Genomic DNA, 27,291 nt, shown 5'->3' with positions numbered 1-27,291 from the left:
TTTTTTCACAATTCATCGAATTTAATTGATTATTATATAATCTGGAAATGAAATTTAGTTGATCATTCTATAATACATTAAATTAGTTATAGTAAGATAATCAATCTTATATTGTTGTTGCTCAAATTCCAATTAAATCACTAATATCAACGTATTTAAAACATTATTATACTTTCCAATATTATCGTATTTAATATTTTAAAATAATACACATTTAATATGACATTTTAGAAACCTATTTTCACTATTCAAATTTGGCTTTTCACTATTTATGTGATTACAAAAATGTGTTATATAGTTTGACTTTCACTAGCTATTCAAAAACCAAAATTTAACGAATTTGACCATTTTATAAATTTTCAATATTAATGCCTTAAATAAAAAAAGTTATTTTTAATAACCATTTCTAAATATTTCAAGTTATTATGATTTTAATGTCAATTTCAACTAAATCTATTAATATATTTATTTCTAAATATAAAATAAAATATATAATAAAATGTACATTTATTTAATTCAGTTTTTATTTAATACCTTTAATTTATGGTTAATATTCGTAACATATTTAAACCCTTATTTTTATATATATTTGACCATTTTTTAATTATATCTAAATTTTTAAATCCATACATTTAGTAAAACCCCCATATTTTCTATAACCGATTAAATACGGAATTTACAAATTAAATACAAACTTTTACAAATTTAATGTATAACTTAAACCCCCATTTAAATATTACAAATATAAAAAAAAATATATTTTTTTGAAGTTTATTTATTGCAATACAACTGTACTAAATATTTTTTTGAAGTTCACTAATAATTTTTTTATTCATAAAAGTGAACTCTAGCATGGATTTAATAGATCTAACAAAAAATGTTATTGAATGTTTCTTATACAAAAGTTGGAATAAAAAATTCTTTTATAACAATTTGTATATTTATTGATTACAGTTTTTTATATAATTATATGTTTTTGTTCATATACAAAGCATTTATTTTTTCTTCATTCCAAATCTTATTAACAAACACTACAATTATAATCTGTCAAATTCTAGCAATATAATATATTTGTAGTCGTATCTCAAACTCAGCAAACATTATTTGACCAATTCTCATTTACATTTAAAAAGATTTTGATACTTTCCAATCTTAGAAAAGTTTACATTTTTTTATGAGAAAATTACTATTTGTGTCCCTGTGGTTTGAGGGCGAAGTCACATTGAGTCCCCGAAATATAAAATGAACTGATTGAATCCCCGTGGTTCCGAAAGTGACACGAATGAGTCCCTGCAGTTAAGATTCCATCTATGAAAATGATAAATTACCAATATGCCCTTTCATAAGATTTTTATGAGTCCCTATGGTTTGTGATCATGCTCAGTTTTAGTCCCTCATTATAAATTTCTCTCCATACAATTTTTTAAGAAAAAAACTAATCGAACCGGGCTACTTTTTTAACAAAACTAATCGAACCAAACTATTTTAAAGAAAAACTAATCGAACCGAACTACAATTTCAACGAAACTAATCGAACCGAACGACTTTTTTCAACAAAAAACTAATCGAAATGAACTACTTTTTATCAAAACTAATCGAACCGAACTACTTTTTTAACAAAAACTAATCGAACCGCACTACTTTTTTTAACAGAACTAATCGAACCAAACTACTTTTTTTAACATAACTAATCGAACCAAACTACTTTTTTAACAAAACAAATCGAACCGAACTACTTTTTTAACTAAACTAATCAAACCAACTACTTCTTTAACTAAACTAATTGAACCAAACTACTATTTTTTAACAAAATTAATCAAACCGAACTATTTTTTTTACATAATTAATCAAACCAAACAATTTTTATTAACAAAACTATCGAACCAAACAACTTAAAAAAAACTAATTCGAGCCAAACTACTTTTTGAGAAAACTAATACAAAATGATAGGAGGCACTAGTTCATGTACCAAAATGTGTCACTGTAACATAATAATTATAAAATTGATTTTTTTTAAGATTACATGTTTGGTGTGTTTCTTTTAGATTGGTGCATGCTCTTGAAGTGTATCGCCAGGAATCTTATGGCAAGAGTTTTGATGTTTACGCATTTGCTTTCATTGTTCACGAAGTACGGCATACTCGGCTGTTAACTAAAGATACATAATTTGACTTTTACGGTCAAAATAGTCAATCTTTAAATGCAAAACTTGTTTGAATTCTGTCAAGGTTTCATAACAAGCTACCTTATAGTTTAAAGCTTTCTTTAATCTTTTGACTTCAATAGTCAATGTATGCATTAAAAAGAGGCGCATGCTATATTGACTTTTATGATTAAATTGGTCAACTTTAGAACTCAAACTGGATGTTAGTCAGTTAAATCGGGAAAACGAAAGGATTCTACTAAAAATATATCAAAAAATAATACCAATATAAAAGCTTGTAATCCGAAATCTAAACTAAATTATGCAAAAATTACCCTTTTCTTTTTCTCAATTTGACTTTAAAAGACAAAAAGACTCCAAAACTTTTATGTTCATTTAATTTCCAATGTTTCCATATTATATCTAGATGTGGCTTTAGATGTTTCAGGGAGGGCCATCTAACAGAGAAGAATCACCAGAACATATAGTGGACAAACGCAGGGGCGGACCCACATAGTTCCCATCGGGGTCCCGGAACACCAATATTTTTTAAAAATTACTTAGATACGATATATTAAATTTTGTAAGGACCCATAAAAATTAATACTTGGAACCCATACTATTAAGGCTGAACTAGTCTAGTGGAAAGTCCCTTGTTTTTTCTTTGAGAGGTTGCAGGTTAAAGCCTCACCATACCTAGTTTTTTTAATATTCTAGTCAATATTAGTTATTTAGTTAGGGTATTTGTGTTTTTTCTTTAGTTTATCCCATATAACCATTATCACTTTAGTTTATCCCATATAACCATTATCACCATGCAACATATATAATGACAACATGAGTTTTACATATACTTAAATTATTTATCTTGTGTATGTATATTATAATTAATCATTTATTTGTGTAAGAGTTAGTTTTTCATGTCTTGGTTATTCATGTAAGACCATATATATATAGCTTACGCTTATGTTTTTCGGGTATGAATAAAAATGAATTAAAAGTGTATGTTCTATCTAGTTTCTAATCTATATTCTTTCTACTTACTCGTTTCCAATGACACCATATTTTCGTGTTTTATTATGTTCCTCGTCTCGACCCGACCCGAATAACGACCGACCCAAAAATTTTGTAAACCGGAAAAATTGGGACCCCATTGGCAAAAAATCCTGGGTCCGCCACTGGACAAACGGGCATACGAGAATTCAAGGTCGTCTTTATCTTGTTATCTAAACAAATCGAACCGATTTACTTTTTTAACTAAACTAATCGAACCAAACTACATTTTTTTATCAAAAATTAATCAAACTGGCCTACTTTTTTTAAGAAAACTAGTTGAACTGAACCACTTTAGAAAACACTAATCGAACCAAATTACTTTTCTTACTAAACTAATCGAACCGAACTACTTTTTCAGATAAATAATTGAACGACCTAACCTTATTAACAAAATATTTTGAACCAAAATTTATTAATGTCAAAACTAATCGAATTAGGTAATCATTTCACAAAACTTACAAAAAGCGCCCAATTTGATAATTTGATCCTAAGCGGTATTTCGTCGAACACTTGGTAGGCATCACCAAATTAGTGAACTTTACACAAAACCCACTTCAAATAAGCACAAAATTTGACAGTGATGATGAAAAATTAAACATTTTGGGTATTGTTGAGGTTTAGAATACAAAAACACAATTGAGTATGAACCCTAAAATAACAACAATTAACAACACCTAGTTCAAACCTGATAACAGATCACCATCAGCAATTGAGCTTAACCAAGAATAGAACTAGCTAACAATGCAACACCATCAAATCGAAGAAGTAGAATTTTATTATTCATAGATGTCCTCCACGTTCGCTTCAGATTCACAAAATTCAGCTCCGGCGACGGATCCATTTGATATTATGATTACTCGAGGAAGGGAGGGGGAAATTTATAGAATCTAGTGGTGAATGGATGGATACACAGACTTAAATCTTGGGATCTTCGGTGATGAGCTGCAAGAACGGTTATGCTTTCTTATTTTTCTCTTTATTATCTTTTAAGGAGTGAAAGACTAGTTTGCCCCTAATTTTAACAGCGTTAACAACGGAAGGTTGATGGAGGGACTCTTTCAGGTAACTTTCGGAACCACAGGGATTCAATTAATTCATTATTTTTTTCGAGGACTAAATGTGACTCCGCTCTCAAACCACAGAGACTCAAACAGTAATTTTCTCTTTTTTTATTTGACAGTTTTATTATTATGTCTAAATGCCAAGATCCATATGCCTAAAAATAGCATTAATTGATTTCCTGAATTTCTGTACCTTAAGCATTTTGTTATTCCATCATTATTATCAAATTAACTCACTTTCTATTGTTACAATATTTTATAAAATAAAAAACCATTATTATTAGAGTCAAAAATTAATATTCGTTTTATATCAATAATAATCGTATTATCAAAATTATCGTTATATTTAATACAATTACTTAAAAAATTGATTCATATTAATTAATTATTTATTTAGTAATTGTTACACTTTAAATTATGGTATCAAAATATATCAATACCTTATTCCTAACTAGAAATAAAAATTATTTGTAACTTTCAACTTATATTCGTTTAAATAAAACTAAGTATAAAGTTTCTTTAATAGTCATCAACCATATTCATATACATCATCTACTAATTTATGTTTTAATTCGTATTTTAATCACTATTTTTATTGTACAAAATCATAATACTTTTTTGACCTAATATAAGTTTTGACTTCAAATCAAATTTTAAGTTGACAAACATTAATATACATTAAATCTTATATTTTTAAACACCTAAAAGTAATGCATAACATGATTTTAACATAATTGTCAAACAAATAGTGGTTCCTAAAAATAAAACACGTTTTCTCCTTAATTTATACATTTTTCTCCGTAAATAACCATTAGTGAACATGGAAAGTTTTCTTAGTTTATTCATATTATTCCCATAATGAAAAAACAATTTTTTTAATTATTTCTATGTTTAAGTTTTAACAAAATTAAATTTTTATTTTCATCACCACCAAATTAGCATGTACGAAATATGGCGAAAAGTTTAATCTCCCGAGTATATGCAATTTGGCTAAATGGGTAAAAAATTACAGCTACAAAGAAAACAGGTTAAACGGATACACAATGAAAGAAGCATAAAAGCTAAAGAGCACAATCTATTAAAACAATATTAGATTATTATTATTATATATGTATTCAATAATTATTTAACATAATTTATTCATAAAGAAGTTATAAAAACTGGATGAGAAAGTTTTGCCTAATTTCCTAAATGACATATATTAGAAATCAACTATATGTCAACTATACTTGAATGAAAATTAATATGTTATTGAATATTGATTAAGACTTTATTTTGAAGGTCAATTAATTGTAGTATTATGAAAGACTAAATTTAGGTTTTATATTGTCATAACAGTTTGTTTTGTAACATAAATTTAAAATATACTTACAAAAAGAAATGTCTTAAATATTGTTCATCTTTTAACATTGATGTGCAACAAATATTTAAATTGATGTGTAAATACACACGGGTGCTATCTTAGAGTAATAACCATTACGGTTATTGATGCATAATAAATATCTTAGATAAAGTTTATCTTTTGAATCAACATTAAGATAGAAGTTTGTTGAATCAAAATTGTAAAATTGTTTTTGTTGATTTGGAGACTAATTTCTTTGTTTGTTTATTATTGTACTCATGATATAAGTTATAAAATATTTTAATTTTTCATTTATCTTTGTTAGTTTTTGTATGTTTTTGTATTTGATTCAAATAAGTTATGATGTCTAATAATTCATGTAAAATTATCATTTATTTATAAATACAACATTTGCATTTCGTTATTTATAAATACAACAACACCATTATAGATATACCAGATGATCTTTTGATTGGTGATTCATCTGATCTTATTTCTGATCTGATTGAGTTTGTATATCCAACATTATTGGAAAATTTTAATGATATTTCATATTTTCAATAAAGGGTCATACTTGCACATTTAAATGAGGTTGTCTAAGATATTAATGAAAAACTTTTGTCTTTGTTTCCCGGAGAAGAAGTTGAATTGATAGTATAGACAAGTCTGAGAGTGTTGGTCCTGGTTTTGATCCAACATTACACTCACCGGATTTTCTAAATGGTTTAAAGATGTCCGGTATGCCTAATCATAGATTTGTTCTAAAAGTTGGTGTGCCAGTAATGTTACTAAGGAATATTGATCAGAAAATGGTTTATGCAACGGAACAAGATTACAAGTAATTACCTTTGGGAGGCGTTTTATCGAAGTAAAGGTTATTTCAGGTACTAACATTGGGTTTCGCACTTATATAACTCGTAGTGGTCTAACTCCTTCAGATAAGAAACTGCCATTCATATTGAAACGAAAACAGTTTCCTGTTGCAGTTTTTTTTGCAATGACCATTAATAAAAGTCAAGGCCAATCACTAGCAAGAGTTGACATATACTTGCGAGAACCGGTGTCTACACATGGTCAACTATATGTGCCTTTATCACGAGTGAAGAGTAGAGACAGTGCTAAAATACTTATATTAGACAAGAAAGGTAAAGTTACAAATAAAACTACAAATGTAGTTTATAAGGAAATATCTACTAATTTAGAATTGTAAAATGAATTTTTTAGTTGAATGTTATGTTTTTACATGATTTATATATCAGTTGATGCTAGCAACGTGTGGATGTTACATGATTTATATTTTTCCACTCATAACGTCCCGGGTTAATAACCTAGTCATAGAATATATTATTAGAGTTTTAATATTATAGTGTTAATATAATTAGGAGATTGTATTTGATTATGTTTTCTTATATTTATCTCATTATACTCCTATATATAATTGATTAATAATACAATACATGTTACGGATTTTTTATTATTCTAAAAAAACAATGTAGTCCATTGTGAGGAACCAAAAAACCATTTTATTTGTTTTTTTCCCAGACCTACTACTTAAAATATAAAACGAAAAAATGAAATATATATATATATATATATTATTTATTCACATGTCATTACGTATATATAACTGAACCCCGTGTGGTAGAAGCTTCCATGATCATCATATAAACATCCATAACCCTAATCAAGAAGAAGATTAATATTTGAATTAGATGGAGTACAGAACTCTAGACCTGGTGATGGTGTCCGCAAAGGGCCTGAAGAAATCCGGTTTGACGGGGCGAATGGACGTGTACGCCGTGGCCACCATCTCCGGCGGGTCCGGCAAGGTCCAAAGGCTTCGGACCACCGTCGACAAGAGCGGTGACTCGGACCCCACGTGGAACTTTCCGATGAAGTTCATTGTCGAGGACTCGAATGGGTTACAAACGCTGGTTGTAAAGATCAAGAAAGTCAGAGTGTTTGGTGGTGGTAAGTGTCTCGGTGAAGTCAACGTGGATCAGGGGGTGAGACCACTGATGCTGATGCAGGGAACAATAACAATAACAATAACAGTAAGAAGTTGAAGAGTGGTAGTTATGATGTTATAACTAAGTCTGGGAAACTGCACGACTTTTTGGTACGAGTTCGGAGACAAGTTTACCGGGAAACCAACCGGTGACGGTGCTTGGTGAATCTCTCACTTTTCTAATTTTAGTGAAAATGTGAATTAGGGTTTTTGTAAAAATAGCTAGGTGGTTGATGATGGTGGTTGCGGCGGTTCTTGATTTTTGATTTTTTTTTTTTTGTAAAAATAATAACACAAGTATTAGGGTACACCTCCAAATTGTTCATAATCATGTTCTTATCTTTAACATGGACCTCAACTACTTTCAGTTGATTTAATTTTTTTAACAGCTAATTCTTTAATTTTATTCAGTTGATTTAATTGTATTCTGTTAATAAATAAGTTTAGATGCAATACTTGCACGGTGATCATAGCGTCTTGCTAGGCCCGTTTGGTTTTTATATATTATGCTAGTCCGTAAAAAATGTAATTCTTTATGAAACATCAAATGTATTGCGGGGATTCAGGATATCTAGAGCTAAAGGGTTGTTTGGTATTCTTTTAACTAGGAGACAAATCCGTTTGAATGACGTTTTGTCGTTTAAGAAAAACTAGACATGACTTTATAGTTTGTAATTTGGCAAATCAAGTTTTACAATTCGGTGTATGGCATACGGTACTCAAACCAGCTTGATAAGTACCGAGATATTAATTGTAGAAAAATAAAAAACTTGCTTCCAATGCATAGCGTATTTTTAGCACGAGTATTTAAATTTTAGTTGTGATAATTTAATCGATTATGTGCTTTTAATATTTAAAATTAAAGATGATGTGTTCCGACTATTTTGTTTTAAGTTTTAAGATATGTTCCGACTCTTTTGTTTACAGCCATTTGGACTACTGACAGACCACTGATCCATCTGATCATCTCCATTCCACTCCTAGATAGAAACTCAGGATGGTGAGAAAACCCTTACCCCAACTTGGATCCCCTATTTTTTTCTACTTTTTTTGTTTTAAATACAGTCTTTAAGTGTTTTACCTTAATCACTTAGGCTATGGATCATTAACGATTAATTTAATTAATATCACATAATACATATATGTTAAAAGGTGACTACTGCTTCTATCATTTATGTTAAGAGTTGTTATGATAAGCATTTATATTATACTATCAATTACGGAGTGTTATCCGGGGTCTCACCCTGCCAAGTAGGCTGCTTTCATAAGCTACACCGCAACACTACTAGCGCCAAGGGGCGTGAAAAGCTCTTTCGCAAGGGCTGTCAGGTGTGGAAAGGGCTATATAGCCATTCAGGTCGTTTTGGGAACCGTTAAAATAAGATAAAAAAATGTTAAAAAATATAGTATAAATGGTGGATACTACACACTCAAAAATTCACTTGTTTTCAACCCAAGAAATATTGTGATGATGAATTCGTTCGGTTTTTGTTGTTATCACAATAATATAATTATGGCCTACACCAACACATGAAATGAAGAACAGTCATCAAGGCCCAACAACGTATAATATTCACATACAGCACAAGAATCAATACGTTCAAATAAAGTTGTTACTTGTTAGGAGCCGTGTGAGTTTATTTAATCAAAACAACCCACCAACACATGGATGGACCCAACAAATCCCAACTATGTATAGTAATCACTCACAAGGATCAGTATGACCGAATTAACTTGTTATGACCTGCTGTGCATTTGTGTAGACAAATCAACTCACCAACACATGACAGGATCGTTCAAAGCCTAACCAAAATAATCAGTACGACCAACTTGACTTGTTATGACCGATGTGGGTTTGTAATGTATAGCCAAAACAACCTACCAAGTACCAACACATGGCATAGCCCGACAAGGCCCAATCGTGTACTATAACAAGGATCTTTCGAACCAAGCTGAATTACTATAACTTAATCTAGGTATATGCAACCAAAAATTCCATCATCAAATCCAAAATGTTTTTATGCTTTTTGAGTTCATTATTATAAAAAAAAAAGGATCCAATTACAATAGAGAGGCAGGTAAGCGGGCAACCAACTGCGCCACTCCCCCCTTTTGAATGACAAAACCGATCCTACGGAAAACAAAGTTATCGTCCTTCGGTGTCGTTGAGTTACTGTGCACGCCCGCTGAACTCTTTTCAAAAACGTAGCTGCATGAAGAGCAAGAGACCCAAATGTATCAAAAGCAAAAGAAATGAAGACGTGTTGATTCTCATCACACGTCTTCTCATGTTTAGCAATTTTTCCTGATTCTGCCTTTAACACGACTTGCCTAGCAACAAACACGGTGTCTCTAAGCCTGACAAGAGGGGACACCTTGGTAAGGTTCACACAAGCATGCTCACCAAAATTATCTAAAACAAGCTTTACGACAGACCGGGCAAGACTCATCAACTGAGAACAGGTGCATCATTAAACGATATAAATTGTTATTATAACAATAATTGTTATAATATTAATATAATTGTAACTTGAACCTTTTATTATAATATTAATTGTTATTTAATAAAAAAAAAGTAGAAGATTGTTCATTATTTATCTTGATGCATGGATTTAGATTTCATAAACACCTAAGGACATCTTAATAATATAATCAGTAAAAATCTCAAATAAGGCATCACAACTAATCTAATTTTTTTGGTATAGTATTCGATGATTATAAATCCCTTCATCTACGAGTCTAGAAAATATTAACAGAATATAACAAACTGTGTATTTCTGCATGTTCCAAACTAAAGGTTAAAGATAGCTTCCAAAATCAGAAATCTAGTCATTTGAGTCAAATTGAGCATTTACATAAGATGAAAAGTTGGGTCAGGTGGGTACGAGCGCTAAAATCTGGTTCTTGATAATCCCCATACATTTTTGAATCTCGGTGTACACCTGCAGGTTCTGGGCAGAGCAAGGTTGTAAACTAGAAACCGCAGAATCTAGTATACTTGCAACTTCAGCTGGAGGAAACTGTCTTTCTGTACATTTCTGAATTTTTCATGGACACCACATATTAGATTCCAACTCAGACCACAGGTCAAACACTTGACTGGATTGACCCGAAACACTTCTCCATTTTAGTACATGTCAAACCGGGTCTGAGGTTTATTTTTGACCCGTTTTCTCTGTTAAAGATAAAACTTGACCCAAATTGAACCGTGTATAAATGAACAGGTCGAAATAGTCGCCCGAGTGGGTTGACTCAAAAACACATTTTCTCTAGTTTTAGTAAATGTCAAAACAGATCTGAAGTTTATTTTGACCCATTTACTCTGTTATTGAAAAAACTTGGCCCTAACGAGCCCGTTTATAAGTAGGGGTGTAAACGAGCCAAGCCGCTCGTCAACTACTACTCAAGATCGGCTCTTTAACAACCCGAATTACACCAAGCTTAAGCGAGCTCGAGCCCAAGCCTATATATAAGTTTGTTTAATAGACAAGCCAGAGCCCAAGCTTCACTTATCGAGCTCGAGATGGCTCACGAGCCTAAATGAGTTTATTAATTTTATAACTTGTGTAAATATGTTTAATATATATTTATATAAACTAATAAATAATAATCAAACGTTAGCTTTAAAATTGAGGTTAACAGGAATTGAGCTTGAGCTTGAGCTCGAGAAATAGAGGTCGACACCAGCCGAGCTCTTAACTCGAGCTCCTGTATGTTAAACGAGCCGAGCTTGAGTGTAGTACTGCACTGGCTTGGCTCGTTTACACACCTATTTATAGGTAAATGGGTGGTAACATAGCACCTATAATGTCAATCGTCTTACCTGAATGATGAAGAGAGTAGCAACGCACTGAGTAATCAGATCAGAGGGGACTGATGCTTTGTTTCCATCTGATGGAATCATGGGATTTGAATCAAGCTTTTGATGCAATGACAAACTAGAATGAGGTGGACCGGAGGCAATAGAAATGTAGGAATCATCCAACGGAAGCAAATCATTCATGTAATCAACAGCTTTGTCAATCTCAACCGTTGGATTCAGCCTCAGTGATGACAATGCCTATGTCATTATTATTCAGATTTCAGTCAAGATTACCATTAGAATCCATTCCCATATAATATTAATTTTTTTTAAAAAGTTAAATATAATAACCTGTATAGCTATATCCACCATCGTCCGAGCCCTGGTTCGGGATATCCCAACAATCTCATTCACCTGATATTTTGACTCTTGGGTGTCAGCAGCCGCCTTTTCCAAGTTAACCTGCTGGTTTTGCTGATACGTATTGCGTTGTCTCAACCGAAACAAAGCAGAAGAAACCTGACAAACAGAAAGTTGACTTTTAGTATGAGGCAAATGGGTCGGTTCAACAGAAATAGTGGTGCACTTATGATAGGGTTTGATAGATTATATATTTGAATTTAGAGAAGATGTAGGATAAAAAGGAAGAACGGTTATTTTATTATAAACATAAAGAAAGATTACAAGATATTCCCAGGCCTAGCCCTCTCTCACCGCATACACGGGAGCCATGGCAATGCCATCTTAAACCTAAAACATACTCTCCTCTCTATTGGCTATTGATACCTATTTATTAAATATAAGTTGCACTTAACCCCCTCCTAAAATAGACAAATGACATTTAGACTAGAAACTATAACATGATTCCTAGCATTACTCTCCCCTTCAAAACAGTCTTGTCCTCAAGACTGGGATCGGCTGCGTCGTCTGGTGGCCGACCTTGCCCATGCACCACCCACAACTGATATGATCCAACAATTAACGCAACAGGAATTGCAGTTTTGTACCCCCAATGAATACCAAATAGGTTTGTAGGAAAGGAAGTACCAACAAATGTAGCAGCCAACTTCTCAACAATCTGAAATGGACCAAAAATTGTAGCAGCCAACTTTTGATGAATACCACTTGCAACAGAGAGTTGGTGGTGCGATTTGAGCTTCAAATAAACCCATTTTCCAACTGAAAATTGTGCATCCCCCATCGACTCCACTCGAACTTCTCCATGAACAAATTGTAAAACAGATAACGAGCGCCTCATGTAAACATGGAAAGTATTAATTCCAAAAGTGCCACATTGCATTGTCATCCCCTTCAAGTTATGGTTGTGTGTAACACGAAACTGAATCCCCAAAGGTTGGTCAAAATGGTGCCGAATCTGAGTAAAAACAAGTTTATTGCCCCAAACCGAAAGACCAAACTCCAACAAAACGGTATAAACACGATGACAGATGCAAATAATTTGACTAAAATAAGGCGTCTTAATAGAATTCGGACCAGGATCGAAAACGAATATCTGAATCTGAGTTTTGAGTCGAACTCGAACAAGAGCAGCGTATTTGGTAACAGGGGCGCCATAATTGATTGTAACTTGTTCATAACCCGAATCCTTATATTCTGATGAAGGAAATAACGCATTCAATTGAGGAAACATCAATTGATTGTGGTGTAGTAGGCGGTTTAGAATGATGGTAAGATGTAGAGCAATAACAGGATCCACATCTGAATCGATTAAGGAAGGAAACGAAGAATTAGGATGTAGTGAGGGCTCGAATGATGCAACCTCCACGGCTGGAAAAACCGCTTCCGATGACAACGGGGAAGATAGAAACAGAGCGATATGTTGAACGTTCCCACAAAAAAAATCCAGATCTGGAGAGTATCGGCCCATAACAACTTGCTCCACATCGTGGCCCACCCCTGTACCAGAGCCCAAAGGCCACCGAAGATCATTCAATATAGCCCAGTTATCACCTATCAGCCCCGATTTGGCCTGGTCAATTGAATTTTTGGCAGATCTGGGCAGGACGACAGTTACCTGAGCCACATGTGACGAAGATCCAGAATAAGAACTGATCGATTGCATATTAACCGCGCCAAACACATCGGAATGTGGAGTGTTGATCGGATTTTCAGTTTTGGTGTAACTAGAAATTGGAGTAATAGGACCAGATGTAGATTCCGATCCAGATAACACCTCGCTGGAAAACCCCAATCCCGACGAAACATCATCGATTCTCTTCTCCTGTTGCTTCATCCAGTCGTAAAATACCTTTCGAAACTTCACCGATTCAGCTCGATCCTCCTCCAATAACTTCAAGGTGGATTTGATTTCAGTGACATCAGTCTGTAATTGCTTGATTTGAAGCTCATGGGCATCTAATCGATAACTTTGAATTAGGGTTCCCATGATGGAACGGAATAAAACGGCAGGTCACAGGCAGGTCGGACCAATGATAGGGTTTGATAGATTATATATTTGAATTTAGAGAAGATGTAGGATAAAAAGGAAGAACGGTTATTTTATTATAAACGTAAAGAAAGATTACAAGATATTCCCGGGCCTAGCCCTCTCTCACCGCATACACGGGAGCCATGGCAATGCTATCTTAAACCTAAAACATACTCTCCTCTCTATTGGCTATTGATACCTATTTATAAAATATAAGTTGCACTTAACCCCCTCCTAAAATAGACAAATGACATTTAGACTAGAAACTATAACATGATTCCTATCAACTTGCCTGAGCATTGGCATCATTTAACCGTACAAGAACAGCTGCATATTGCTTTTTGAAAGCATCTGAATCCTTTAGAGCATAATCACCTACAGTTTGGTTTTCCAGCACATCATCATTCATTCGCCTTAACTCGATAACTACAGCCTCCTGCACATTCAAGGGGTCTAATTAATATCTGGCATGTAAGTTTACTGAATATAAAGAAATTAACTAGAGCCACCTTTTTGTCAAGAGCGCGAGTCAACTCGGAAATTGCTTCAACATCAGCTTCTTTTGCTTGGAATTTTGCATGATGATCTAAGAGTGTATCACTTGGTCCATTTCCCAACCCATTGACTTTGACCTCGTTTAAACTCTCAAAGAACTTGTTGACAGGTTTTCTGGGCATCAATAATGCAGGCAAATTCTCAAAGGGATTTAATGGCAAGCAATCGGTATCCTGAAACCAAATGAGATAATTTAACAAAGACAAATTAATATATGTAAAAAACAAGGGGGTGAAAAAGGGTTGCAGTAATTACCATGACTATTTCAGCACCTAGATCGGGTTGATGAGACTGAACGTGACACCTGTTATGATCTATGGTCAGAATAGTTCCATCATGGATCTCTCTTGTTTTTGGATAAATAGCTAACACGCGTTGCCCTACAGATAATGGCCTTGCAAGATTGGTTGGCAATCCGTCTCGGCTACCGGCACAAAGTTCAGTATAATGTGTCCGCACGGAATCCCGAAACTGATTAAGTTTGACTTTTTCTTCCTTTAGAAATTGACCCGAGAACCTCCGTCGCTTGCCAAGAGAACTGCAACAACAATGTTATATAAAATATCCTCACAAATTGGTGTGTAAATGAATCGAACAAACATGAACGGGAAATGTTCATGTTAGTTCGTTTAACTTTAACCGAACAAACGAACACGAACCTATAAACGCAAAGGCATTATCTTGTTTCTGTTCGTTTGTTAAAAAAAATAATGAACGTCTCCGGTTATGTCTGTTCGTTCATATAGACAATGAAAATGTTCGTGTTTGTTTATGTTCGTTCACTAACAGTATAAATGAACAGAGCAGTTCATAAACGTAAAGAAACAAGCATAACTAAACATAGATGAACGAGCATAACTGAGTGAACACCAATTAGAAGTAAACGTGAACATCAATCTATTGAGCCTATAATATTAATAAAACTAGACTAAATTATAATGGGTGATATTTTATTTTCATAAAATTAGACAGAATTGTAATGGACCAAAAGATTTAAATAAATATATAAACAAACAGCCTTAAAAAAACGTAAACTAATGAACACAGATACCTTCTGATTACGCCCCATTCAACGCGGGTTAATCCTGGAACATGACCTAAACCAACATGATACAAGTACTCTACAAACTCCCTTTTGGCAAACCAAGGTTCATCTATTGCACTATAAAACCATTCAAATGTACACCATCTTCGCATTAGTGGATTTGATAGACAATTAGAAAGCTCTCCCTGCAAATGGAATGTCACAAAGTCAACTAACATGATCAAACCTTCTTAAGTTAATACAAATACAGAAAGTGCCAGAAAAATACCTTAAGTTTGTCTATTCTTTGACTGTGAGAAGGCAAGTGTAGGTCTGACTTTGACTTGCCTACAACTACATTAGATAAATTAGAAACTTCAAGAGCCTTTGGTTTGTGCATTTTACGCTTGTTTCTGGATTTGGTACATGTATTACATGGTTTGATATCAGAAACATGTAATTCTGTTCTTGAGTGAAGACTAGAAGAAACATGTTCACCAGTTTTGACCAATTGTGCTGCATGAGTAGCCTACAATACAATCAATGAGAGTTAACGTATCGTTGTGTCAAATAAAAGCTGGGATTAAAGTTGCATGATGCCCCGAACCATCAAGCAGTGTAAAATACACAAGATATAATAAATCAGCAAGTAATTCTTTAAAATGCAGAATTCTTTAAGCATACCTCAGCCTCAACAGACTCTCTGGGAGTTGTATCAACAGAAGCTTCAGCTTTTGAAACCTGATATAAGCATCACATTAATATCACTTAGATATATCATGCCATAAGTTACACGAAAGTAAAAATAATGTGTAGTGATGCCTACCCTATAATAAAGTGTTTTATCTCTAAACAGGTCAGGTCAAACGGGTAAGTTAAAAGAGAGTAGATAGAGGAAAGCGGTGTAATATGTCCAAAGTATCCAAAGCGTAATATTTATAAAAAAAACCTCAAATCTTTTTTACTGAAATAATATGATTTCTTAACTATTTTAACACTTACCGGTTTTGAATGATTACCCAGCCCAACCTTTTTGCCAGCTCAACATAAAATTTTCATGAAAGCGGTGTAATATGTCCAAAGTACCAAAGCGTAATTTTTAAAAAAACCTCCTTAAATCTTTTTTACTGAAATAAAATGATTTCTTAACAATTTTGACAACTACCCGTTTTAAATCGTTACCCAGCCCACCCATTGTGCCAGCTCAACATAAAATTTTCATGTACAGGCTTACTCTACTAAATGCCATGATCTTCTGTCTCTTTCTAGGAACCTTAGTTTCAGAAGCAGCATTTGTGCCGTCAACCAGGTTTTTAGCAGATGTCTGAAGTTTGTGATCAGCAGCCTCTGATCTAGATATTAGCTGTTTCCCATTATGCTTCTCTCTCCGGCGATTTGCAGGCGTATTTAGCAGTAATCGAGAATTGTCAAAAGGTTCGTCTTTTCCTTCATAAGGTATACAAAAATATATAATGTCATCATCATCATCATCATCATCATCGTACTCAGTATATCCCACCAATAGCAAAGCTATGGTAGGGTCTGAGGAGGGTAAGATGTAGACAGCCTTACCTCTACCCCATAAGGATAGAGAGGCTGCTTCCGGTGAGACCCCCGGCTCGATAGTAGTTTTGCATCAAGCCTTGGACATAAGGCACATAGCACTCAATCATCGGGACACCGGCTGATCGGTGCATGTACCCTTGTCTTTCGGCTATCAACGCCACTACATGATGCCTGATTAACCGTCCGTCACTTTTAACGTTATTTTCACGAGATTAGTAAAATAACGTCAAAATTAGTGCAATTTCACTTTTGCCCACCCGAGGGTTCACACATATATACATCATATGTGCGCACCGCAAGCAGGGCTTACAAAAATATATAATGTAGTTAATAAAAATTTGATCAGCAATAACTGAGTTCAAACTTCAAGATAAGCAAAATATTACCATCTGAAGGTTAAAATTTAAATATATCCAATTCATGCTTGATAAGTTACAGAAGAAAGACTATTAATCAAATTGACTTCCATGTGACTATGTCTTACCATTTTCGTTTGCTTCGGGAGAAATCAGCAAAGACAAATTTGCCAAAGTTTCCAGTGCATCAAAGGCAGAATCTTCGCCTGCTAAGAACCAAAGATGAATTTGTCAGAAGCTTAAAGTATGTTTAAGAGTAAACCACTTGGATGGTCCCTGTGGTATGTGCATATTGCAATTATGGTCCTCAAGTTTAAGAAATCACATTATGCTCCCAAGTATTTCTAAAGTGTAATGCGGATGGTCCTTGGAATGAATAGGCGTTAGTTTTTCCAATTAAGTGCATGTGAAAGACTAAAATTCCCTTACTATTATAAATCAACTTAAGAACCATACTTGCAATATGGGCATGCCACGGTGACCATTGATATAATAACTTTGCATTATGTGTTTAACAGAATTCTATCACACTAATAGAACTGAAAGAAAAAAAAATGAAAGGTATATTTGGAACGGATTATACAAGCTTCGTTACCTCTTTTTTTGGAAACATGAGAAGATCCTGAAGGTCTTGCATCAGCAACTTTAATATTAAAATTTCTTTGTATAGTACCTAAATTCTGCCCTTCTGTACCACTACAGGCTTCTCGTGTGTAATCTAAATGTGTATTTTCTTTTTTATGAACTCTTACTTTTCTCCCATGTGTTCCTTTTTTATCATGCAATAAAAAACCAGCCTTAGCTTTTACTTTATTCTTGTCTCGAGACAATTCTGTCTTATCAGCTTCCATGCTACCTTCAATGTCATCATCATCAACAAACCAACCGCTACCCACATCTGATTCTTCATACTGTTTCAGAAAATCAATAATCACTCTCATATTTCATTTTGTTTTAAGAGAATAAACCTTATATCAAACTGATAATTAGGCTAAAAGTTTGTTTATGTAAGTTTTTTTTAATAAACGAACCAATATGAACTTAACTTTTTGTTCATTTACTTAAGTGACAAAGCATGAGCACATGTCTCGTTCACGCATTTATGTTTGTAACGTTTGTTCGTTTACTTTTATTTATGTTTGTTATTTACGTTTTATGTTCGTTCATTTACATTCATTAGTATATTATTTAAATTGACAGGCACATGACCATTTAGTCTGGATTTAGCTCAATTATGTTCGTTCCACTGTGTTTAGTTGTGTTCGTTCATTTACATTCGTGAACCGTTCTTTTATACTTTTAATGAATGCACATAAAGGAACAAAGAACAAAAAAACCTTGTTCGTTTATGAGTTCATGTAAGCATCTAAAAAAGCTGATTGAAACTTAAGTCTCATATTTCTTGATACTGTTAACATTAGTCATTTGAGATAAAGTGCCTACCATTCTTTCAGCAGTATGACTAGGCGATGACATCAGGCTGCCAGATCTTCTAGAAGCCTCTGCCAGTGTCATTGCTATACTGTGAGCAACCTCTTCATCATCATTTTCCCACAGTTTTAGACCTTTCTTAACATTTCCATATGAATGTGAGACAGGGAAACGCGGGGTCCGTTTTCCAACAACACAAGGCCGGGTTCCTGTAAGTTAAAAAAAAAACAATCTCAAAATGTATCTGTAAACCACTTAAATGATTAAAAAAACGCAATAAAGATGTATGAATATTCTCAATAAAGTGATTCCATTTATGATTATTTGATATACTGATATCTCAGAAATCACTTACCAGCAGAGCGTTTCTTCTTTAATAATGACAAGCAACCAAAGTCTGCTGGAACAGCCTCCGGATGCAACCGGGAACCTTTAGATGTAATGTCATGAACTTTGCGCTGCGTGCGTTTTTTAGGCTTCTGAGATGATCCAGCGCCATCATTCCTTTCTTGATCACTATCCCTATCGTCCTGAAAAATCACAATTAACAAATTAACTCCGCTAGTCCAACTTGACAAGCAAGTTGCCTAATAGAACATTGTTGGTAGGTTAGATAGAACACAAAGTGCGTAATGCTTTTCTAAAAGCAAATTGTTTTCAATACATACATGCATACATACATATGTTTGTGTATGTAACCAAGTTAAAGGGAATGAAATTCTGCCTTTAATGGTATCATCCTCTTTTAAAAATCCTGAAAGTATATAAAAGTTATTCAAATTTAAAAACATTGGGGGAACTAGGCTTTGATGAACGAGTCGGCTAAAGAAGTGAATTCCCTCTTTTACCCCTTCCAATCATTAGTAACTTCCAATCAATTACACATCTGTGATCTGCCCCCCTATGAACACACACACATATATAATGTAGAGAAAGAAAATATATAATTAGCTTTTTTTGTGTTGAGCGTCTACAGTGAAAATAAATTGTTCGACAAGAAAAAACTAGCGAAAAATGCACGTATGTTACCTTAGATGCTATCACAGTTTGCATTTAACCTTAACAAAAAGAAAGGGGTGGATATGTGCCAACAGCAAAAACATTGGAGACATTCATCAATAAACATATTTGAAATCTTACCATGTTGCTGTAGTAATCAGTCATCATAGCAGTAAAGCCCACAACAGAGGCTGTGCCCTCTGGAAGAGATAAGTATGCCTGAAGGTTCCAAATGTCAACATATAATACTAATTAACAAAAGAAGTGAATGTGTAGCTCTTTTAACATATTAAATTCACGTGCGGAGGTTAAAAAGAAACGAAACAGTTTGGCCGCAAAAAGAGTGTGTGATTACTTTATTCAGAGAATAAACAGCTTCGGCCATTTCCACAGAGCGGTTTTGGAGTACAGCAGCCACCTAGATATATGCATATAGTATGTAGATGCCATAACAAGTTCCAAAGTAACAAACAAAGCAATTAAGGCAAGTGAAAACTTAATGGAGCATAGGTGACCTTTTTCCAGTGTTTCCCGTGCTTACGATATGCTTCATAAAAATGCTCCAACTCTTGGTTGCTCCAGTGTGGTCCCAGCATGTCAGACAACTTCTTTTTCTGCAAATAAAATAATGTTGGTTCTCGGTTTAACAGTTGATAATGATTCTGATAGATGAGCAAGAGAAAAAGAAATAATTAAAGTAAGAATATACATATACTCACTTGCTGGTATTTCTTTGCTTCATTACCGTACAAGTAGCGCTTGGTGTTTCTTCCATGAGATCTTCCTGGAAACTGTAAATTCTATTTAACTGAATAACAAACACAACACACGCATGCACGGCTTCTTTTCTTTCTGGTAAACAGGAAATAATAATGTAACAACACTATTTAATTTATTTATCAGGTAACATAAAAAAAAAAAACATAAAATACTTAATAACAGAAATAAGATAGATAAAATCATCATCAAGGTCCATCAAAAAAAGAAAAGAAAACATAGCTAATGAGTTGCGTTGAAGTAAAATTGAGATTCACGGAATTCATAAGCTAGGAAAACCTAAATCGAAAGAATAATAATGATTACCTACCCGTGAGTTTTAAAGCAGTAGTGGAGTTAGGTCATTTGATCCATTAACTTAACTCAATCTGACTGGCAATTGGATGGAATTGAATTGAATTGAATTGAATTGGGGCAAAGGCAACAGCCGCGAAAACCAAATTCAGAACTCTCTTCTCTTCTCTTCTCTTCTCTTCTCTTCTCTTCTCTTCCTTCCTATGTTGTATTGTGAGGACGACCTTTCTTTTTCTGCTTTTATTTTTAAACATATACTACCATTTCAAATGTTTTTTTTTTCAAACACTCAATTAAAATGGAAACAAGCTTGAATTTTAAATTTTGAGTCCTTTTTTTTTCTTTATGGTTTGATAAATAATGTGTATTTAGTTCTAAGAAGTTTATTTTCTTTTATATGGATCATTCACATTTTCTAATTCTCGGTAATTACATCCAAATCACTAGCATCCGTTAAATTTAATCGTTAAGTTAGGAGTAGACATGTTTTTTCACTTTTTCCTTATTATAATACTTATTTTAGTGAACTGCGGTTTTCGTACGTGTGGTTTGTCCAAATCTACGGTTTTAATCCAGTAGTTTCAAATTTGCAATTTTCTTCCCTTTGGTTTCATTTCACTTACTATTAAATCCGAATTCACTAATCTTGTTAAGTCTGGTCGTTAACCCATCACATGACGACCAGTTTTGTTGTTTTTATCCCCAAATAAACCTCAGTCGTAATTCGCAAGCCCCTCACGTGAGGGGCTGGGTGTATTTAGGGACAAATCTATGGCACGTGGTCAAAGTCATGGGAGTGGCTAGTGGAAGACTTGCGGATTAGTGTGAGTTCTTATTATTTGTATTTTTTATATATTATCGAGATATGAACGATTAGAGACACAAATGTACTATTACACACACTAGAGCAGAACCAAGTATTCTCTCTATTCACTAGCTTGCATTATAACGTTGATCATAAACTCCAAAATACTTGTAATCACCTTTTACTATTAATAAACTTGACGGTGATAGTTTTCACCGTCCAGGGGTTTTTTGTGCCGAAGATTACTATAATCACGTACCATCTGACCAAAGATTACCTTGTTAATCCTTGACCGAAGCAATTCGACCAAAGATTACCTTGTTAGTTTTTGACCAAAGTAAAGATTATCGTAATTAAGGGTTTTTTCCCTCATGATCAAATCCTTGCGTTCATCAAGATCTCATTTATACAATCATTATTATCGTGTTAGCACTATACCTCACTTGACAGATTTGGATACATTATCCTTAGCCGATTTTTATCCAAAACAATTTGGCGCCCACCGTGGGGCAATTGGTTCTATAATCCATATTACTGTTAGGGAACGGAATTTTGACACAGTGGATACGTTATCCTGACTTATGTTCTTGGATCAGTTATCCTTAGACAGATCATGTCAGGATCAATGGTCCTCAGTAATTGGTATTATTAACAATTGTTTCTTTTGTGTAGGTTGTTATTTAATAAGTATCACGGTGCCAAGACTTATTCCACCGGATATCTCGCTATTGAACTTGTCAAACACATGGTCAAAGTTGTGGATGAAGATGGTGGGAATGTGGCGCATTTATAGGACTTCTTGTTGTGTCACAAATAACTGAGTACTGAGGATATGTTATTCTTGAAGACGTATCTGGATCAATCATCCTTCTGAAGAGTTCCAGAGCTATGTTAGGATCATGGATCCTCGGTATTTGGTGCTGTTAACGGTTGTTTCTCATATGAATGTTGATATTTATCAATATTAACGACTCCAAGACCTGGTCTCCCCCCTATTTCGCAGCCTGAGTGATGGAGCACGTGGTCAAAGAGGCAGTTACGATTATATTAAAGGCAATGGCGGAATTTTAGGGATTATTAGTTAAAAATCTTTATTATTCATAACTCCCTAGAGTTATTATCTTTCACGTATAAATAGATCTATGATCGAGTAGGAAAACACACATGTACTTACACACACAATAGAGCAGAAATTAATACTCTCTACACACTAGCATACTCTGTAATCTCGATCATATTCTCACCACATTTGTAACCACCTTTCGTTCTATTAATATAATCGACGGTGATAGTTTTCACCGTCCGGGAGTTTTTTGTGCCGGAGACCACGATAATCATATACTCATCGACCAAAGGTTACCTTGTTGATCATTGACTAAAGTAATCCGACCAAAGATTATCTTATTAATCCTTGACCGGAGTTATTTTACCAAAGATTACCTTGATAAGTTTTGACCGAAGTAAGACTATCTTGGTTAAGGGCTTTTTCCCTCGTGATCAAACCTCTGTGTTCACCAATATTACGATTACTCATTTGTCATTATCAAATTAGCACCTTACCTCACTTAACAGATTTGGATACTTGATCCTTAGCAGATTTTTATCCAAAACAATTTGGCACCCACCGTGGGGCAATTGGTTCTATAATCCATATTATTCTTATCATTATCAACTTTTTCATACCCATATCACTAACAATGGCCTCTCAATCAACCTCTGCTTCATCAACCATGCTGACTATGGTTCCTCTCTCATCGAGGACTTTGCCACCGATGCCTCCGCCAATCACGGGAACGCAACGGCCTGCTGCTGCTGAGAGCAAGACGCAACTACCAGTCTTCCAGAGCTCAAAAAATGATGTTGCTGCCCCGGTGGTTAATACTAACAGTGATGTTTCATCTATGTTTTCGCAGGTTAAAGCATACATGGAGCAGCAGAACAAGACTAATCAGAGGATCCTACGTGAGATAGAGGATCTCAAGAAGAACAAGAGGCCAGCAGAGAATCTCACCCCCTTGATGCCCTGGATGCTGGATTTCAGCAGTCCAGAATCCATGGCGCAGTTCTCGCAAGGATCATCCATCCTTCAACCAGGGTCCATGGGTCAGCAAACTCAAGGATCCTCGCTATTTCAGCCAGGATCATTTATCCTTCAACAGGGATCCATGGGTCAGCAGAATCAAGGATCCTCATATTATCGGCAAGGATCGGTCATCCTTCCACAAGGAGCCTATGGTACCCAACCTCAAGGATCCTTCACCCCGAATCAAGGATCCTTCTTTCTGAATCAAGGATCCTCAGGCGTCCAACATCAACGATCATCCGAAGTCCATGAAGGAGATATAATCCCCATGCAGACCATAGCTTCTGGAGGACCTACTCCGATTGCTGACTCCTCTTATCCCAGATACTCGTCTGGAATACCAAACTCCACCCAGCAGAGAGGTAACTGGTACGATCCTATATCTTTATATACTAACCATGTTCCCATGCAGGATTCAGGTATCAACCAGGCCATGGCCAGAGAATTACAGAAGCTAAAGGATATGATATCTAGTGTCCCGGGAGTGATACGTCCAATCCCTGAAATACCGGAGGGGAGTCACAAATTATCCAGATTCGCTCCGCCCATATGTGATGCTGAAATCCCGAAGCGGTTTCAAACTCCCAACATGAAGACGTATGATGGGAGCACCGATCCTGAGGAACATGTTGCCCCATATCGGGAGAGAATGGAAATTAATCCTATTCCTGAGAGACTCAAAGAGGCTTGCCTTTGTAAAGGATTTGGAGCCACGCTAACGGGAGCTGCACTAAAATGGCTGCTAAGTCTCCCCCCTTTCTCGGTTACATCTTTCTCTCATTTAGTTAATTTATTTAACACTCAATTTTCCTGTAGTCGGAAATTTGAGAGGTTAACCAGTGATTTATATCGTGTTACCTAGCCTAGTGATGAATCCCTTAGGGATTTCATTACCAGGTTCGGAAAGGAAGCTCTAGAAATCCCATACGTTGATATGACTACTGCTGTTGAAGCATTCAAGATGGGAATTCAAAAGAGCTCCCCTTTTTATGATGATTTAGTGATGACTCCATGCAGGACATTAGATGAAGTCAGAAGCAGGGCATTAAGATACATCCACTTAGAAGAAGATAAAAAGATCCAGGATCGTCTCGGGGGACAAACGAAGCAAGAAACTCCTGAAAAGAATAAAGGATCTTGGAATAAGAACAACAATTCGAAGCCGTACGCCAAGTTTAACAATCAGAACGTACGGGCAGTTGAAGAAGGAGATGACGATGAAGACATCCTTGCTCTCCGATTACTGTTTCTCTGTAGATACTCATGGCTTGATTTGTGCCATGAAAGATCTGGGAGAAAAAGCAAGGTGGCCCCAAAAGAATGAAAAGGTTGTCGGCTTCAAGGATAAGTCTAAGTGGTGCGCTTTTCACGAAGAGTTTGGCCACGCAACAGACGAATGCATCGCCTTAAGGAAAGAAATTGGATACCTCCTGAGCAAGGGTCACTTTAAAGAACTCTTGGGAAGGAAGAAATCCAAGATCCAGAATCCTGAAGATCTTCCACAAAAAACAACACCGCCACCGTCGGATGCTCATGTGATCAACTTTGTCTCCAGAGTCTACGGATTGTTTAGAGATTCTTGTGTCATAGCAGAGAGTCCCGTACAAGAATTCGAGTTGGATAATGAGAGAAGACCACTCATCCCCACTACTCGAGTGACTGATCAGAGAATCTTTTTTAATTCAAGGATCCAGGATCCTCAACAAGACAAGCCAGATGTGCGAGCAGTTAATTTCATCTCGGGAGGTTCAGACATATGTGGAACTTCCTTCTCTGCCGCAAAAAGATTCGCCAAGGAGATCAAGATGGATAACGGAGATCGTCCAATAGTGTCAACCACATTAACAACAGACAAGAGAATCTTCTTCGATGAGGAAGACAAGCTGAACATTCAGGATCCTCATCATGACAGTTTGATTATTACTTTATTTATCTCTAACCATTATGTACGCATGATCCTAGTAGACGGCGGCAGCTCGGTCAACATTATCCAACATGATGTCCTTAAGAAAATGAACATCCCGGATTCAGAAATCATCCCTAGAACATCGGTGCTAGTTGGTTTCAGTGGCGAAACCAAGAAGACACTGGGGGACATCAACCTCCCAATTTATATCGAAGGGTTAAATTCATACCAAAAATTTTGTGTTATAGATAACCTTTCCTGTTGCAATGTTATTTTAGGTAGGCCGTGGCTCCATGGAATGAAGGCTATAGCCTCAACTTACCACCAGTGCATCAAGTTACCTACTCCTTGGGGAGTTGTAAAGATAGTAGGTGACCAAGCGGAGGCCAAGAATTATTATTTATCACCAATGAAGCCAACAGCCAAGCCGACCATAGCATAACAACTATAGCAACATCCTAGGGACGTGATGGAAGCTCGGGAGAAAGACCTTAAAGAAGTATCATTGGACCCCGAGGATCCTGAAATAAAGGTGTTCCTAGGATCCAGTATCCCAAGTAAGATTGAGGAGGATATAATATCCTTCTTAGGGCGAAGAAGATCTACCTTTGCCTTCAAGCACTCGGACATGACAGGTATTTCAAAAGAGATAATCACTCATAAACTCGGCCTTGATTTATCTGTTAAACCCGTCCATCAGAAGCGAAGGAAATTCGCTCCTGAGAGGAACAAAATCATACAAGAAGAAGTTGAAAAACTTCTTAAGGCCGGTATGATCAGAGAGGTTCAATATCCTCGATGGCTAGCTAATGTGGTCGTTGTTTCAAAAAAGAATGGAAAGTGGAGGGTGTGTGTCGATTTTACTGATTTAAACAAGGCATGCCCCAAGGATCCTTTTCCATTACCACATATAGATTCCATGGTGGATGCAACGGCAGGACATGAAATTCTTACCTTTATTGATGCTTCCTCTGGATTTCAATAAATTCAGATGGAACCATCTGATCAAGAGGATACAACATTCATAACTCCTGCCGGCATATACTGTTATACTACTATGCCGTTTGGACTAAGAAATGCAGGGGAAACATACCAAAGATTAGTCAACATGATGTTCAAGGATCAGTTGGGTAAGACTATGGAGGTCTACATAGATGATATGGTGGTAAAATCAAAGAAAGCTGAGGATCACCTTAGAGACCTCGAGGAAGCATTCAACATCCTCGACCAATAAAACATGAAACTGAATCCGTCAAAATGCCACTTTGGTGTTAAGGCTTGAAAGTTTTTGGGATATATGGTGACTAAGATAGGAATTGAAGCAATCCCTGAGCAGATTAAAGCCATCCTCAATTTGAAATCTCCTGCAAACACAAAGGATGTCCAAAGGCTCACATGAAGAATAGCCACTCTAAACCGATTCATCTCAAGATCCTCCTAGAAATGCAAAGACTTCTATGATATTCTTATAAAGAATAAGAAGTTTGAATGGACAGAAAAGCATGAGGCAGCACTCAAGTCGTTGAAGGATTACTTATCCTTAGCACCATCCTTAATGAAGCCTATGGATGGAAAATCCTTGTATTTATACCTAGCAGTTTCAGGTAATGCAGTAAGTGCTGTTCTCGTTAAGG

The 27,291-nt window shown here is 35.2% G+C and overlaps 1 protein-coding gene across 1 annotated transcript; it reads right to left on the bottom strand.

Annotated features, from left to right (window-relative positions):
- Nucleotides 1-10,397: 10,397 nt before the first annotated feature.
- Nucleotides 10,398-20,400, bottom strand: LOC143606866 (protein ALWAYS EARLY 3-like). The gene is made up of 17 exons (XM_077082493.1): nt 20,308-20,400; nt 20,148-20,210; nt 19,934-20,011; nt 19,149-19,323; nt 18,806-19,002; nt 17,958-18,273; nt 17,491-17,568; nt 16,675-16,886; nt 16,125-16,181; nt 15,730-15,969; nt 15,468-15,646; nt 14,672-14,954; nt 14,371-14,589; nt 14,154-14,297; nt 11,764-11,931; nt 11,434-11,670; nt 10,398-10,648 (listed from the first exon to the last, which is right to left on the bottom strand). The coding sequence occupies exons 1-17, from the start codon at nt 20,386-20,388 to the stop codon at nt 10,484-10,486; spliced, it is 2,892 nt and encodes a 963-aa protein (XP_076938608.1). The 5' UTR covers nt 20,389-20,400; the 3' UTR covers nt 10,398-10,483.
- Between the last annotated feature and the right edge of the window lie 6,891 nt (nt 20,401-27,291).

This window comes from Bidens hawaiensis, unplaced genomic scaffold (assembly GCF_021521415.1).
Source record: "Bidens hawaiensis isolate Kalapana, Puna unplaced genomic scaffold, B.hawaiensis_p1.1 tig00077756_1, whole genome shotgun sequence".
NCBI lineage: Eukaryota > Viridiplantae > Streptophyta > Magnoliopsida > Asterales > Asteraceae > Bidens > Bidens hawaiensis.
Note: the sequence above shows the minus strand (reverse complement) of the source record. Positions and strands in the feature narration are given on the sequence as shown.

Excerpts from the sequence above, each read along its gene's own strand:
- LOC143606866 (XM_077082493.1), bottom strand. The coding sequence starts at position 20,388 with ATGCTGGGACCACACTGGAGCAACCAAGAGTTGGAGCATTTTTATGAA. Across the intron at positions 16,182-16,674 it reads AGATCATGGCATTTAGTAGA|GTTTCAAAAGCTGAAGCTTC; the intron begins GTAAGCCTGTAC and ends TGCTTATATCAG. Across the intron at positions 15,970-16,124 it reads GAGAGTCTGTTGAGGCTGAG|GCTACTCATGCAGCACAATT; the intron begins GTATGCTTAAAG and ends ATTGTATTGTAG.